At 29.8% G+C, this 15,389-nt stretch overlaps 3 protein-coding genes across 3 annotated transcripts; 2 read left to right on the top strand and 1 right to left on the bottom strand.

The window, feature by feature from the left end:
• Positions 1 to 588: 588 nt before the first annotated feature.
• Positions 589 to 10,012, top strand: LOC122513704 (band 3 anion transport protein; the record flags this gene model as incomplete). Its single annotated transcript, XM_043630143.1, is given in 8 exon segments — positions 589 to 766; positions 1,268 to 1,349; positions 2,367 to 2,858; positions 5,197 to 5,884; positions 6,235 to 6,297; positions 7,318 to 7,915; positions 8,005 to 9,106; positions 9,193 to 10,012. Coding segments are annotated over 8 exon segments (3,876 nt in total), but the record flags the coding sequence as incomplete, so codon positions are not given.
• Positions 10,013 to 13,361: 3,349 nt separating this feature from the next.
• On the top strand, positions 13,362 to 14,623 carry LOC122513944 (serine/threonine-protein kinase mos). Its single transcript, XM_043630481.1, has 4 exons — positions 13,362 to 13,420; positions 13,506 to 13,705; positions 13,781 to 14,166; positions 14,237 to 14,623. Exons 1-4 carry the CDS (start codon positions 13,362 to 13,364, stop codon positions 14,549 to 14,551), a joined length of 960 nt encoding a protein of 319 aa, XP_043486416.1. The 3' UTR covers positions 14,552 to 14,623.
• On the bottom strand, positions 14,526 to 15,286 carry LOC122513692 (U6 snRNA-associated Sm-like protein LSm5). The gene is made up of 3 exons (XM_043630124.1): positions 15,115 to 15,286; positions 14,818 to 15,014; positions 14,526 to 14,732 (listed from the first exon to the last, which is right to left on the bottom strand). Exons 1-3 carry the CDS (start codon positions 15,158 to 15,160, stop codon positions 14,700 to 14,702), a joined length of 276 nt encoding a protein of 91 aa, XP_043486059.1. The 5' UTR covers positions 15,161 to 15,286; the 3' UTR covers positions 14,526 to 14,699.
• Between the last annotated feature and the right edge of the window lie 103 nt (positions 15,287 to 15,389).

Below are 15,389 nucleotides of genomic sequence, written 5' to 3' on the forward strand. Positions count from 1 at the left end.
ATAAAAATATAATCTATACAAAATAAATATAATCTACATCTTGTTTGTTTAAAAATTACAGGATCTAGCGGGGTTGTGATTTAATGTTAATTCTATTATAAAAAAATTCTATTATGTCAAAATAATTAATAATTTTTCTTATTAATAAAAGAAAACAAAAAAAATATTAAATTTATTTAATTAATATAATTAATCATAATTAAATATTATGATAAATATATATAATAAATATATATAATAATAAATAAAAATATATATATAAATATATATAATAATAAATAATTATATTAATTAAATATTATGATTAATTATATTAATTAAATATATATATATATAATATTAATAAATATTATAATTAATCATAATAATTATAATATAATTATTATTATAATTATTATATTATAATTATTATTATAATTATATTGATTAGATGTAATTTGATCGAGTGTTTTATAGATTTTAATATTAATATTATTCTATTATATAAGATTATGTGAAAATAATTAATAATAATTATTTTTTTTGTTTTTCATTTTAAAAAGAAGAAGAAAAAAAGAAATGTTTAATAATATATTGATTACGTTGAAGGTCGACGGGCATGGCGCGGAAACGGTTCCAGAACTCGACGAGGAGATGGAGAAGGTTTTCGCGATGGACGTCGGAGAAAAATTCGACGTAGCCCGGCTTGGTTCACCCACGGAATCAGCAGGATCCGAACGTGATCGTGATCGAGGACCACCACGATATGGAGACCATGACCTTAATCGTAACTAATCCAAATTTTTAACAAAATTAATGAGCAACAGATTTAATTACGTCACCTTTTGGTGCTTGAAAACAAAAATAGATTTATTAAATTAAACATTTTTCTTTTTTTTTTTGACGCAGCTATTAATAATATATACAAAATAATTATTTTATTAATTATTATTATTTTATTTAATTAATAATTATTTAAATTTATTTTACACGTATGCGTAATAAGTTTTATGAATAATTTGAAATATTAATGGTTGGGGGAGGGGGGGGTGGACCAAAAAGTAATTATTTTTTTTTTGTTATATTAAATTCAATACCTTTTTTTTAATGTTTTTTTTTCTTATGTTAACCCCTTAAATCAAATATCAAAGGTACATTGTTGTTTTTTATTTGTTTAAATTTTTCGATAAACAAAATCAATGTAGTGCTACGATATTTTATAAAAAAAAAAAATATAATAAGTAATATTATTTATATGTTTACATATTAATTAATATATTTTTTGCAGAACATCGTAAAAGAAGTTATCCACATCCCCACATGCCACTAAAAAGTTTACACTCGAGATCTATGAGACGACATCTTTCACCGTGAGTTATTTGTTATCAATTGTTCTTGCTTTCTTTTTTCTTTTTTTGTTTAACAATATCAACAATAATCAATCGTTATTGATTTGATCAATAATTAATGTTGGAAATAAAACGTTTGACATTTGAAACTTAACATTTCATATATCATAAGATATATGAAATCTTATTTATAATCTTATTTATAAAATACCAATATGTGTATGGTGGTATAATAAATATACCATTTATATTGAAAAATAAAATTTACTATAAAAATATGAAATATATTAAAAATACAAATAAACATGTATTATAATTTATTTATTATTATTTAATATATTATTCATTTTTATATATTATATTAGATATACAAGTTTGCTTCCGTCATTTTCCTATAGATGGCTCATAGAACCTGATATATATTAATAAGTTACGTATCATTAAAAAGAAATTTTTCAATATTAGAATTAATTACAAAAATAAAATATTAATAATTTAAACATAAATTTTTGATCAAACCCATAACTATATTTTTATCATTTTATTATTAATTGTATTCCTATACAATTAAATTAGTAATAAATAATTTAAATTTTATTTATTATCACCGTTATTATTTACAAATTGCAAGATGCCATGTCATTTAATCGAGCGTGGTTTTTACATAGAAAATAATATATATTAATGAGTTGCACATCATTAAAAAAAGAAATCTCTAAATATTGGAATTAATTACAAAAATAAAATATTAACAATTTAAACATAACTTTTTGAGATCAAACTCATAACTATATTTTTGTCGTTTTACTATTAATTGTATTCCCATACAATTAAATTAGAAATAACTAATCAAAATTTTATTTATTATCACCGTTATTATTTACAAATTACAAAAATGTGCATTTCAATATAATTTGATCAATTATGGTAGATTTAATATGTACTCCCATTCACAATTAATTGTAAGAAAGAAAAAAGAAAAACAATTGACAAATAATCAAATAAAAACATCACGTTACGTGTTTTCGTACCATATAGTGAAGGATCAACGGCGGAGGTGAGCCCAGAAGAGGAGGAAAGAAATGGTCAAAACATAATAGGACATGGAAACGACGTTAACGTATTGGACAATGGTCCATCGTCAGCAGCTACAAACGATGCCGAAATTGACGAAGAAACAACGGAAGAAACCGAGAATATAATTAGCAGCGGTAGCGAGGCACAAATTTCAGAAAGAGCTGCTGCTTCCGGTTTCAGTGACGGTTCGACATCAATTGGTAGCCCAAGAGTACAATTTGAAAACATACGCGAAGAAGATTCGAACAGTTTAAACGCGGATGATAATAATCATCATCAAAATCATCACAATCAGCATCATCAACATTATCATCATCATCATCATAATAATAATAATAATAATCATAATTCTCATCAAGGAACAACATCAACCTCACCGCCAGTATCTTGGACTGCTGCTGCTGGTCACGAGGACGATCGTAAATGTCGAAGACATCATAAATCCGAGCACAAGTAAGTTTTAATATTTCAAATTTCATTTTATAAAATATATTCATCTGTTGTTGTTTTATGGTTTTGTGTTGGGATAAGAACAAAAACGATACACTCAATTTGGATTTAACATTTGTAAAGAAATAACATATTCTAATTTAACAACAAGTAATAATATCATAGTCAACGAAAATGATATAACTATATAAATCTAATAATTGTTTATAATTATTAACGTTAAATTAATTTATTTCAAATAATTTAGCTTTACTTATATTTTTTACACTACGAAAATATTAAGTAAAACTTTTCATTCTATGATATATATTTTTTACCCTATATTACACAATACTTCTTTAATAATAATAATAATAATAATAATAAATGAAGAAAACTAATCCAAAAAGATGTATCGTCGTTGGTCATCGTCACGAGTTTTAAACACGTGTCCACCGAGTAAAGAAAAATTACAGAACGGGGTGTACCTCTTGTTAGCTCGAAAGGAACTCGTTGAGAGTATTCATTCGGTGCCATGGCTATCAGCCAGAGATTCGTAGCGTATTTCCGATCTTCTTGGTTGAGAAGACCGGACTCTCATTGTCCTAGAAGATAGTCTAATCGTTTTTGTCGTGCATTAACAACGTGGTATTAGTGACGGTAGAAGAAGAACTAATCATCATCTACCTGAGTGTATTTTTTCTCGTTTTGTTTGTTTAAATCAAAAATAAATTTAGCTTTCAAAATGATATCGATCGTTTGACATCTCCCAACAATTCTGCAAACATGTTCAACAATTATCGTGAACGTACACCCGAACGTTTGCGGATTGGACAAATCAAAAAACGGTATATTTGGTGTCGTTGAGACAATTGAATTTTGTTCTTTCTCTATAATCATCAAAATCATTTCATTATTCGAAAAAGAAATCAAAGAAAAATATTGAATTGAATCCTTTTTCTCAAGGTGGTTATGGGTTGAAATGATAATATCAGAAATGTTAACTTTTATAAGATTAGAAGAAGATTTTTGATACAGATTATTATCCACCGGCACGTTTGTATCTCGTGCTTGTCTTTTGTCTGTCAACTGACGTAAGACTCTAGACGATTAATTCACTGTCAGGGTCAGTACCAAAATGGTGCTGGCACTTGTTCGCATACTACTTTTCTTTTAAAGAAACCTGTACACGACACTGGCTGACGGGTGTAACAGAATTAGATTATACAGATTCCTATTCTATAATAATAATAATGATGATAATGACGATTACGATGATGATGATGATGATGATGATGATAATAATAATAATAACTTAAAGGCAGAACAACTCTCGCTAAGAGAATAGACGAGTTAAACAAAACTGTACACGTAATAGATATTGTAATACCAAATGCATACAATTTATAAAACACAATAGGACAAAAAAATTGATTAAATATGACATAAAACTTGTATAATACCTAATCATTCGGAAAATTCGACCTATCCGCTTCATAATTACAACAATCTTCAAAAGGATTTCATTTTTAACAGTTTGAGTATAGTTAGAAAATGTAATATGTTATATAGGAAAAGTGGGACTTGCAGGGATTGTGAGCTTTTCCTAGGCATTGCCCACAATGCCAAGCAATTTTTGGCAATGTAAGAAACAGAACAATTGTCACGAATTTTTCCTAGGCATTGTACATAATACTTTGGTATCCTATAGAATATCAAATTATTATTTAAACAATGTTGAGAAGAATAAACTATCGGGAAAAAGGCACACCCACCCACACACACACACACACACACACACACACACACAAAAGCGAGCATAGAGCGGGTTTCTGAAACTATGCGTGCCACTATACTATACTTTGTTGTGTGTGTGTATCTGTTACCTGATAAGATAACAATTCTTCTGTTTCCTACATTGCCAAAAACCGTTTGGCATTGTGGGCAATACCTAGAAAAAGCTCACAATTCCTGCAGGTCCCCACTTTCCCTATAACATATAAAAAATGACAGGAATACAATAGATTATAATATACAATACTACATGATATTCATATTAAAATAAGTTTCAAGTTAAAAAACCTAGTTGAAAATTATCAAACAAACAAAAATATATATATACAATATTTTGGGATGCGAGCATCTCCAAGCCAAATACTTAAATAGGCATTCGTGAAAAGATTGGACGGTGGGCCCTGGATAGCTCAATGGTTAAAGAGCAGACTCCCGGAAAGCGGAAGATCCGGGTTCGAATCCTGGTGGTTCAGTCAGTCCAACGGCCAAATTTTTTTCACGAATCCTACAATATATAAAAAAAGAATAAAAATGAAGGGATACTTTTTTATAATTGATTCGTTTATAGAAGACACCATCACAAATCCAGAAAATACTCTTTACAAGAGGATCCACAATGGAGAAAACGTTCTGGAGCTGGTCTTCCAGATGGTCCTGGTATCCTTGCCAGGAGAGTGAGCGTCCAACCGGAGGAAGCAAGTACACTTCAGGAATTGGACATAGACGATTTGGAATCTCACAGGAGCGACGATCCACGTGGAATGAGACGTCACAAGGCTGCTCATTCCACGGTACAGATTGGCCGAAGAAAGGAAGGTGGGATACCCCATGAAGCTTTCAAAAAAATGTACGACCATTCGCCCCACGAGGTGTTCGTACAATTGGACGAACTTCATGGGGTTGGCGAGGAACGGGAATGGAGAGAAACAGCGCGTTGGATCAAATACGAGGAAGATGTCGAAGAGGGTGCTGACAGGTGGGGCAGACCGCACGTTGCATCGTTGAGCTTTCATTCGTTGCTAAATCTTCGTCGATGTCTCGAAACCGGTGTTGTACTGCTCGACCTTGAGGAAAAGGACCTACCCGGACTTACCTATAGAATGGTAGAACAAATGGTGATAGAAGAGTTAATACTTCCAGAGGATAGATCGGTTATCATGAGAGCTCTTCTATTGAAACACAGACACGTCCACGAACACGATCGAGGATTTCGTTTTGGTGGAAAACGTAACTACTCCAGTTACACTAGTTTACAGGTTAGTTAGTTAATAATATCGTATCTGTCATGTGTGTTTTTAGGTGAATTAGATGGATATATATACAGGTTCTTGGATGATCACAACTTCAGGTCTTGTCTAATCGGTAGACATGAAAATGATTTATATTCTTAGTGTGTTGTTCGTTTAATACTTCTAATATATTCTTTTTTATTTTTTTCTCCTTTTAAAATGATACATAAATTCAAGAAAATACGAGTCCTGTTGATAATGATAATAGTAAACAAATCCCAATCGTATAGTATAGTTCGTAAATTAGCAGGGAAAATGTTTGAAGTATGTTTTTTTAATTAGGGGGAAATGTAATTTACCCAATGTCATTTCCACAGTCCATCTGGCTGGAGGAAGAAGAGGCTGCACGAGGAGCCACTGAAAACCATGTAACCCAAAATGTAAAAATAACAACAACATTCGTATCCCGAATTATTTGAATGCAGTTACTAATCTTTTATTTTACGTTTATTTTTTTTTATTATTATTATTATTATTATTACGCTAACTTTTGGATTATTTTCTTTTATTTTTCGTTATTTTCTTTATTCTTCTTCATAAGCTATACTCGTCAAAGTTAATATCTGCATTCTTCGTTAAGACCATATCTCTTAACATGAATTTACAAGGTCCAATAATCATACTTTATCTCACCTTGTTAAAGTATGAAAACTCAAACGGAAATTATATTAAAATCCATTAAATGATACGACCTGTAAGTTCATGGACACACAAAATTTTAGCACCCTTTTATTTTGTTTTCTTAAATATAGTCAGACATTTTTGTTTTCTCTTACATTTTTATTCTTCCTTTTATTCGAGGGCTCCTATTTTTTTCTTTTTCTTTTTTTCCATTCAAAAATCATACTTAGACCTTTTTTAATGATATATTACTATTTGTTTATTTATCAATAGCAACGAATTTTCTTCGCTTTCCAATTTTAATTAGGTATTTTTGCACCTTGTTTATATATATCTTTTATCATTTGAATCTTGTCATGTTTTTTATTTTTTCTCTCTTTTCATTAGTTTCTTCTCATTAATTCGCATATGTATATTTCGTGTCATTATATCTCAAGCGGTGCATAGGATTTCCTATTACCTGACATTAGTTGATCTAGAAAATTTAGAATATAAACTGTAGATATCTAGAATATCTAGTCCAAAGAAAAATGTACAAATGATATCAGATACATTTCTAATCTTATATCTTTTTTTTTTTCTTTAATTTTTTTAATACAGAAACATACAACAGCCGTGTGGTATTTGAACCGAATCAGAAAACCTATGCCCGTTCTATCTTTGAACACCACATATTATGTGTATTATCACGAATATCAAAAACGATGCAATTTAAAATTTGAAAAAAAAGAAAAAAAAAAAATTCAAAAAAAAAAATATATTTAAATTTTATTTCACAGAATTTGAACGACACTAAGCCGAAAATCGTCTCGTCCAATTTGGCCTTGGATAACAGTAATCACGCCGTGGTAGATATGAAAGAAGAATTAACATTTACAAGCAGCAACGAGGATCTTAAAAAGGGACAAAACGAGCACATATTGAAAAGAATTCCAGCTGGTGCCGAAGCTACGATAGTACTCGTAGGTGCCGTTGATTTTCTCGATCAACCTACCATAGCTTTTGTCAGATTGGCCGAAGGTATATTTATACCAGCTATAACGGAAGTTAAAATACCAGTAAGATTCATGTTCACATTGTTGGGTCCAAGAAACGGTGATTTGGATTATCATGAAATTGGTAGATCTATTGCCACGTTGATGGCAAATACTTCTTTCCATAAAGTTGCTTACAAGGCTAACGAAAGAAGAGAATTACTGTCTGCCATTAACGAATTCCTTGACGATTCTATCGTATTACCACCTGGGGATTGGGAAAGGCAAGCTTTGTTACCGTTCAACGAATTAAAAGCAAAAAGTGAAGCTATTAGAAAAAGAAAGGCTAAGGCTCTTGAAGAAAAGACTAAACCTGTTCAAAGTGAAGCAGCTATTAAAAAGGGTACAAATTATTTATTCAAATTATTTGTTGGTATCATTATATAATTGATTAATTTATATATATATATTTGGAAAATAATATTATTTTAGCTCTACTCGCTGGAGAAGAAGAAAAGAAGCCACCTGACGGTGACGACCCCTTACGCAGAACACGACGTCCCTTTGGGGGTATAATAAACGACATAAAAAGACGTTATCCTCATTATCTATCCGATTTTACCGACGGATTAAGTTCTTCCTGTATAGCAGCAGCAATTTTCATGTATTTCGCAGCACTCTGTGCAGCAATAACATTCGGCGGATTGATGAGTGACAAGACACATAATACCATTGGAATTTCGGAAACTTTGGTATCCGGTTCATGGACAGGAGTAATTATGGCATTGTTTGCTACTCAACCATTGGTCATTATCGGCACTACAGGACCCCTTCTACTGTTTGACGAGAGTCTCTATAAATTTTGCAAGGCTAATGAAGTTGAGTTCCTTACCGTAAGGGTTTATATCGGTGCTTGGATGGGTATAATAGCATTAGCTATAGCTTCCGTCGAAGGTTCGGTTTTGGTTAGATTATTCACACGTTTTACCGAAGAAATATTCACGGGATTGATTTCCCTTCTTTACATAGTCGAGACGTTCATCAAATTGTACAATTATTTCGTACGTAATCCGTTATTAGAGGAATACAACTTTTTACCCGACAGCAATCAAACTCAGCCGATAAACGTGACCGAAATCAAAATCATATACGAAACTTGGAACGGTACGGAAATATCAGTCGCTTATGACGACATGCGAACGCTTATACCTAAACAAGATGACGGAGGAGTCTTGATAAATCAACCAAACACCGCATTAATGTGTACAATATTATGCTTAGGCACGTTCCTAGGTGCTTATTATTTACGAATCTTCCGTAACAGTCATTACCTTGGCCGTAGCGCAAGAAGAGCATTCGGTGATTTTGGTGTACCCATTAGTATTATCGTATTCGTCTTAATCGATTATTTGGCCAAAGTACAAACGGAAAAGTTATTGGTACCAGAAGGATTGAGTCCAACCGTAGCTGGAAGAAATTGGTTCGTTTCTCCGGGTGGTGAAACCCGACCTATACCAGTTTGGATGACTTTTGCTTGCGCCATTCCAGCACTATTGGTTTACATCCTCGTTTTCATGGAAACTCAAATTTCCGAGTAAGAATTTTTACATAAATATCCATTTTTTATTATTTTTATATGATTTTTCTCTCATTATTATTATTATTATTGTATCAATACAGGCTCATCATCGACAAAAAGGAACGTAAATTACGTAAAGGTAACGGTTACCACATGGATATCGTTGTGGTATGTCTGATGAACGTTGGTTGTGGATTAACGGGTTCACCTTGGTGCAGTGCTGCATCCGTACGTTCGTTAACACATGTATCAGCTGTTACTATCATGTCACGTACACATGCACCTGGAGACAAGCCGCATATAGTCCAAGTTATAGAACAACGTGTCAGTGCGTTGTTAGTTGCCATTCTGATGGGTGTTAGCGTATTAATGGCACCACTTTTACGACGAGTACCTATGTCCGTCCTTTTAGGGGTTTTCCTATACATGGGAATATCCTCGACAAATGGCGTACAACTGTTCGATCGTGTAAAGCTTTTCTTCATGCCTGTTAAACATCACGGGACAGCCAATTATGTTCGTCGTGTCCAAACATATAAAATGCACATATTCACTACGATACAAATCTTGTGTCTAGCAATACTCTGGATCGTTAAGAGTACGCAAGCAGCCCTAGCACTACCGTTCTTCCTAATATTGATGATACCACTGCGCGGTCAAATGAGACACTTCTTTACACCCGCTGAATTACGTGCTCTTGATAGCAAAGAACCCGAACATGAAAGCACCGAAGAGGAGCCTGACTTTTACGAGGAAGCTCCGCTACCTGGTTAGACTGTGCCTTATATTCACGACTAATTATCTCATCTGGTGTATAACTTTTCTCATATACGTTTTATCTTTTTTTTTAAAAAAAAAAAAACGTTACTCTCTAAAAAACACCACGTGTCTCTCTTAATTCTTCGAAACAAAACAACCAAACGAAATAATAATTATAATAATAATAATATTCGTATATATTATTCTCGTGTATTATCATCTATATATATATATATATACATATATATCTTTAAACAAAAATAATATAATAATAATAATAATTTCTTATGAGTCGTCCCCGATCAATCTCTCGAAGAAGATTCATTTATTTTATTCAAGAAATAAAATCAATCTATATATATATATATATATAAACATATATAGTCTATGATGATGATGATGATGATGATAATAATGATGATGATAATAATGATGATGTTGATGTTGATATTGATGTTGATGTTGATGTTGTAGTAGAGGAAAGAAAGGTAACTAGAAATAAGTTACTAATGAAGATGAAAAATAAGAAGAGAAAGAAACACATGTGTGTGAACATTATTTTCTATATTAAACACATTGTATATATAGTTGATGAACTGTCGATATAATATGCGATCAAAATAATTAAGCAATGTGATGATTATACGTATGCATGCCTAAATGAATGCCCAATTTGAGATATGTATAACTTGTCTTAAAAGAAAAATGTTAGAATATATTAGATGATGAAATGACACGTGTCATCGTGGACGCTTCTAAACGAAATACCTCGAGGCGTCACATTATTTGTGTGTAGAACGAGAAGAAAGATATAGTTTTACTCAGGAAACAACAACAGCAACAACTAAATAAACGGTGCACGTATCTTTTGGGCACGTAAAATATAAAAAGTGCCAAATTTGAGATCGCTCAAAGAAAAAAGAGAGAAAAAAAAAATACAAAATAAAAGGATCATTGAAGATTGCAATGATGTATGAAAGATAGAAGTTTTGTGAGAAACGTTTATCAAACGTTCTTCATTTTAAAAGCAAAATTCAAACGAAAAAAGAATAAAAAGAAAAGAAAGAAAAGACAACGGGCTTCAAATTATTTAACAAACAAATTATATTTTGAAAACAAAGTTCTTTGCTTCCTTCATTAGAAAACTTGATAAAAATCATTAATTTCCTATTGAATTAACACTAAAACTCCTTTGGAGTGACATAGTCGAGCTTGAAAATGTCTGAAAATATAATTAATACAGTATCTTCTCAGGAGAAACTTAATGTTATATATTTACATATAATATATATATATCCTCATACACATATGTATGTGGTGTAGTGATATAATAATTAATAACGAGATACATTTTACGTTTTAATATCCCACAGCCTACAGAGTTCTATACTTACTTAAACTAAACATTATCTTTTTAAATATTATCTCTGTCTCTAAATCTTGAAAAAAATATAACATCTTACATTTTATATAATATTTAATAGAGTACTTAATCTCACGATACTTAATCTCAGATAAAATATTAATCTTTAGAAGAAAAAAAAAAAGTATTAAAATAAATTTTTTTTCGTCGAAGCAATCTCTAAGTGGTGCTCTAAAACAAAACGAGAAAAAAAAAAGAAAACAAAGAAAAAAAAAGAATAGCAAAAGAAAAAGAAAAATGTATTTTAAAAGAAAGGTACCTGAATAATTAATACATTGCATCCTGAGAAGAGTAATAAGCGCGTTGTACGTTACTATTGCGTTATAAGATATAGCTATTTTCGATACTAAAAGCTCAAAAACAATGTAAAAGTTTATATTTTTCGAACAGATTAAAAGATTTTTCGTTTAACTAAACTAAATATTTTCGCATACATTTAAATTTATATATATATATATCTATATTAAGGGATAATATATATATAATATATATATTATACATTTCTCTTTTTTAATTTTGAAAATAATTGAATTGTTATAAACAAAAAATTGATTATTCATTAATAATTTCATCATGGAAATTATAACAATAACGTTAACGAGTTGCTTAAATGAAATAATTCCATTAATAATCCTTTCGTATACTATTATTATTACTATAATAATATCTATTATTATTTTTCTTTTCTTGCAAACTTATTCATTAAGAATTAATTATCGAGATAAGAATATATATATATATATATTCAATTTTATTATTTTCTTTTAATTTTTAACTCTTATTCAAAAGTTCCATGCGTTTTAATGTTTTACTATTAAGTGTGTAATGCAAATAAGTAAAAAAAGAAATTGAAGAGGGAGAAAAAGAAAAAGAAGAAGAAGAAGAAGATTTTATCATTACTTTTTTTAGAATATTAGAATTATATATAGAATATAGAAAATATTTACATTTTAAATCGTATTAAAATATGACTCTGTATATTACGACATATTGCAATTTTGCAATAAAGAGTGCATTTGCAGAGTGAAAGAGAGAGAGAGAAAGAGAGCGTAAGAAAGAAAAATATATATTTTAATTCGTCAAAATATTTTATTAATCATTATATGTATCAACATTGTTAACAAAATGTTTACTTTTTCTGCTTCTGAATATACGTACATACAAATACACCCCCCACACACATACACAGAAACAAACAAGTACTTACATGCAAATGCGTTCCAACGTATCTCTTAAATCATTTTATTATAGTTATTATTATCTCTTCTAACAATAAGTAGAATAAAAAACAAAAAAGAAAAAAACAATTACGAACAACAAACAAAAGTAAGGTAGATACTTATATACTTGTGATAGAAACTGAGAGAAAAATAATTAAAAAATAGAATAAAAAAAAAGTATATATGTATAGATATATACATATATATATAAATATATATTATAATAACAAAGTAAAGAAAAACTCTCGCGATACTTAAAAGCATGTTCTTATTAGAAATATACAATTTGTAAAAGATACAAATTACAAAAAATATACACAGAGGAAACACACAAAATCGTCAGTAGAAAATGACACACCGTGTATTATTGTAGTATTTGGCACACGTTATTGTATTCACACCACTGATATTATCTATATTGAGAGAAGATTGTTAAAAAAAAAAAAACACAATGAAGAAAAAATAAAAAGAATCGATCATTAATTGTTACGAAGTGAGATAATAGAGAAAGATAAATAATAAAAAGAAAAGAAAACTGTAAATAATTTAATTATAGTACAGTATTAAGAAGTAATAATTAGTAATATTAGGCTCTTAGTAGCTGATTTACGCCTTAAGAAATAGAAAATGAGAACCGAATAAAACATATTTTAATTGCTGCTTTCCGTTTTAAATTCTTATTTACTTAATATTTCATCTTTGTTTATTTTTTTTCCGATGTCAATTGTGACCTTTCTTCGTCGTATACAAAATATAAGAGACATTACTTTCCTCTGTATCTTTCACCCTAAATATATATATATATATTTACTTTAATTATTCCACGAGTTTGGATTAAATATAAATATTAAATTGTTAATGCGTATAAATGGCATCGCCACGATTAATTTCTAAACTTCGAAGTTTATCTCCGATATCAAGTTCAAGGTAATACAAACCGTTTCATTCATTTAAATAAAATATTTTATTAGAAAAACCTGTTGTCTTGTTGTTCCTTTCAATGAAATATCATTTGTAGGAATTTATTGAGTCCTAGAAGTCTTATAACAAATAATAATTATGTTAAATCGCCAGAAAACAAAAATAAGTTATCGCCTTTTAACGTCAATACGCCTGATAGAAAAGAAATTCTTAGAAACGGTCTTCCTAATAAACAACGAACCGTGTTAGGTACTGGTGGTTTTGGTACGGTGTACAAGGCGGTGTATAAAGGTAATTTTAATTAATTTATCAAACACAAATTATACTATTATTGGATTTAATTGATCGCTCTAAATTATAATATAGGAACTCAAGTGGCAGCTAAAATATTGGAGAAATCAAAGAATAAAAATAATACTATAGATTCAGAGAAACACGCTTGCTTATTGAGGCATGCCAATATCGTCAATATTTTAAGCATCGAGGAAGGGGCTGCTTTATCGTTAATAACAATGGAATTATGCGGTATCACGTTGCAAGATCAATTGGAAGAAAAAGAATTAGATAAAAGAGAACGTATTCGTATTTGGAGGGATATAGCTTGCGCGCTTCAATTCTGTCATAACATGGGTGTCGTTCATGCCGATGTGAAGCCAAAAAATATTTTAATTGGAGATTGTGGACAGCCTAAACTTACAGACTTTGGAAGTTCTGTGTTAATAAATGAAGTACACGAAGAACAGATATCTTATGTAGGTAAAAGTTTGTACGAATAATTATTCTAGTTCGATAATAAAACATTTTGATGTTTTCTTTTTAAAGGTAATGACAAGTACGCCAGGTTATGCAGCACCAGAGGTGTTATGCGGTATGATTCCTAGTCCTGCCGCAGATATTTATTCATTAGGCGTCTTAGCTTGGCAAATACTTTCTAGAAAAGTACCATTTACGGGATTGCACGTGCATACTATTATTTATTTATCTATAAAAGGAAAGAGACCTTCCGATGAAGAGCTCAATGATGAATTTGAAGGACGATATAAATCATTGTATAGAGAAATGTGGTCTTCAAAAATTAAAGATCGACCAGTAGCAAGTGAAGTGATCGATATGCTTGATATCCTAATGGATAAGTAGATTTTATTTAAAATTAAATAATATTCTATACTTGCGAGTATACCCGTAACTTATTTTTATACATTATTAAATAAATGTGTTTACAGATAATATATATATATATAGAAAATGTATAAAAAAAAAGAAAAAAAAAATGAATTGTGTAATTTTATGTGTCTGGCATTTCTCCGCCGGGTACAAGCTGTAACAAAATAATTAATCATTAAATTATATATTTATATACGCAAAAATAATGATCTTTTTTTTTTTAAATTATATATACTAACCATAGTAATGTTGCTACCGTTTAAAAGAATTTGATCTAATTTTGTAACTCTTCTACCTTCCGGAGTTGCTTCACTTTCCGTCACATCCTCCAATAACATATTTACAAAATCATCAAATCCTAATAAAGTACCAACGATTTCTTTATCATTTTTCATTATAATATGTATTCTCGATCCAATACACTTATCAACTAATTCTGTAAATATTATACAAATTAATTTTCAACAAAATATAAAACTAATGATGCATATATAACCACAAAATTATTATATTGAAAATATTATCATTTCACTTACCTAATGGTAATAAAGTTGAAGGATTTGTACTAACTGAACTAGTCATTATTTACAATATAATTTAATCTTTATAAAACAATTAAATCTTTTTTTCAAGGTAAAAAAATATATTTACGTGCTACAATAGCGCGCTTTTAATGTACAATTCAGTGTTGCCAAATTCGTGGAAAAAAATTCCAATTAGTAAAGTAATCTTTGTTCTATAGGAAACTATATTACCGACGTCATTTCATTTACGCGGGTTTTCGCAGATTACGAATATTTCTTAAGAATAT

The sequence above is a fragment of the Polistes fuscatus genome, unplaced genomic scaffold (assembly GCF_010416935.1).
Source record: "Polistes fuscatus isolate 324 unplaced genomic scaffold, CU_Pfus_HIC Scaffold13, whole genome shotgun sequence".
NCBI classification, from domain to species: domain Eukaryota; kingdom Metazoa; phylum Arthropoda; class Insecta; order Hymenoptera; family Vespidae; genus Polistes; species Polistes fuscatus.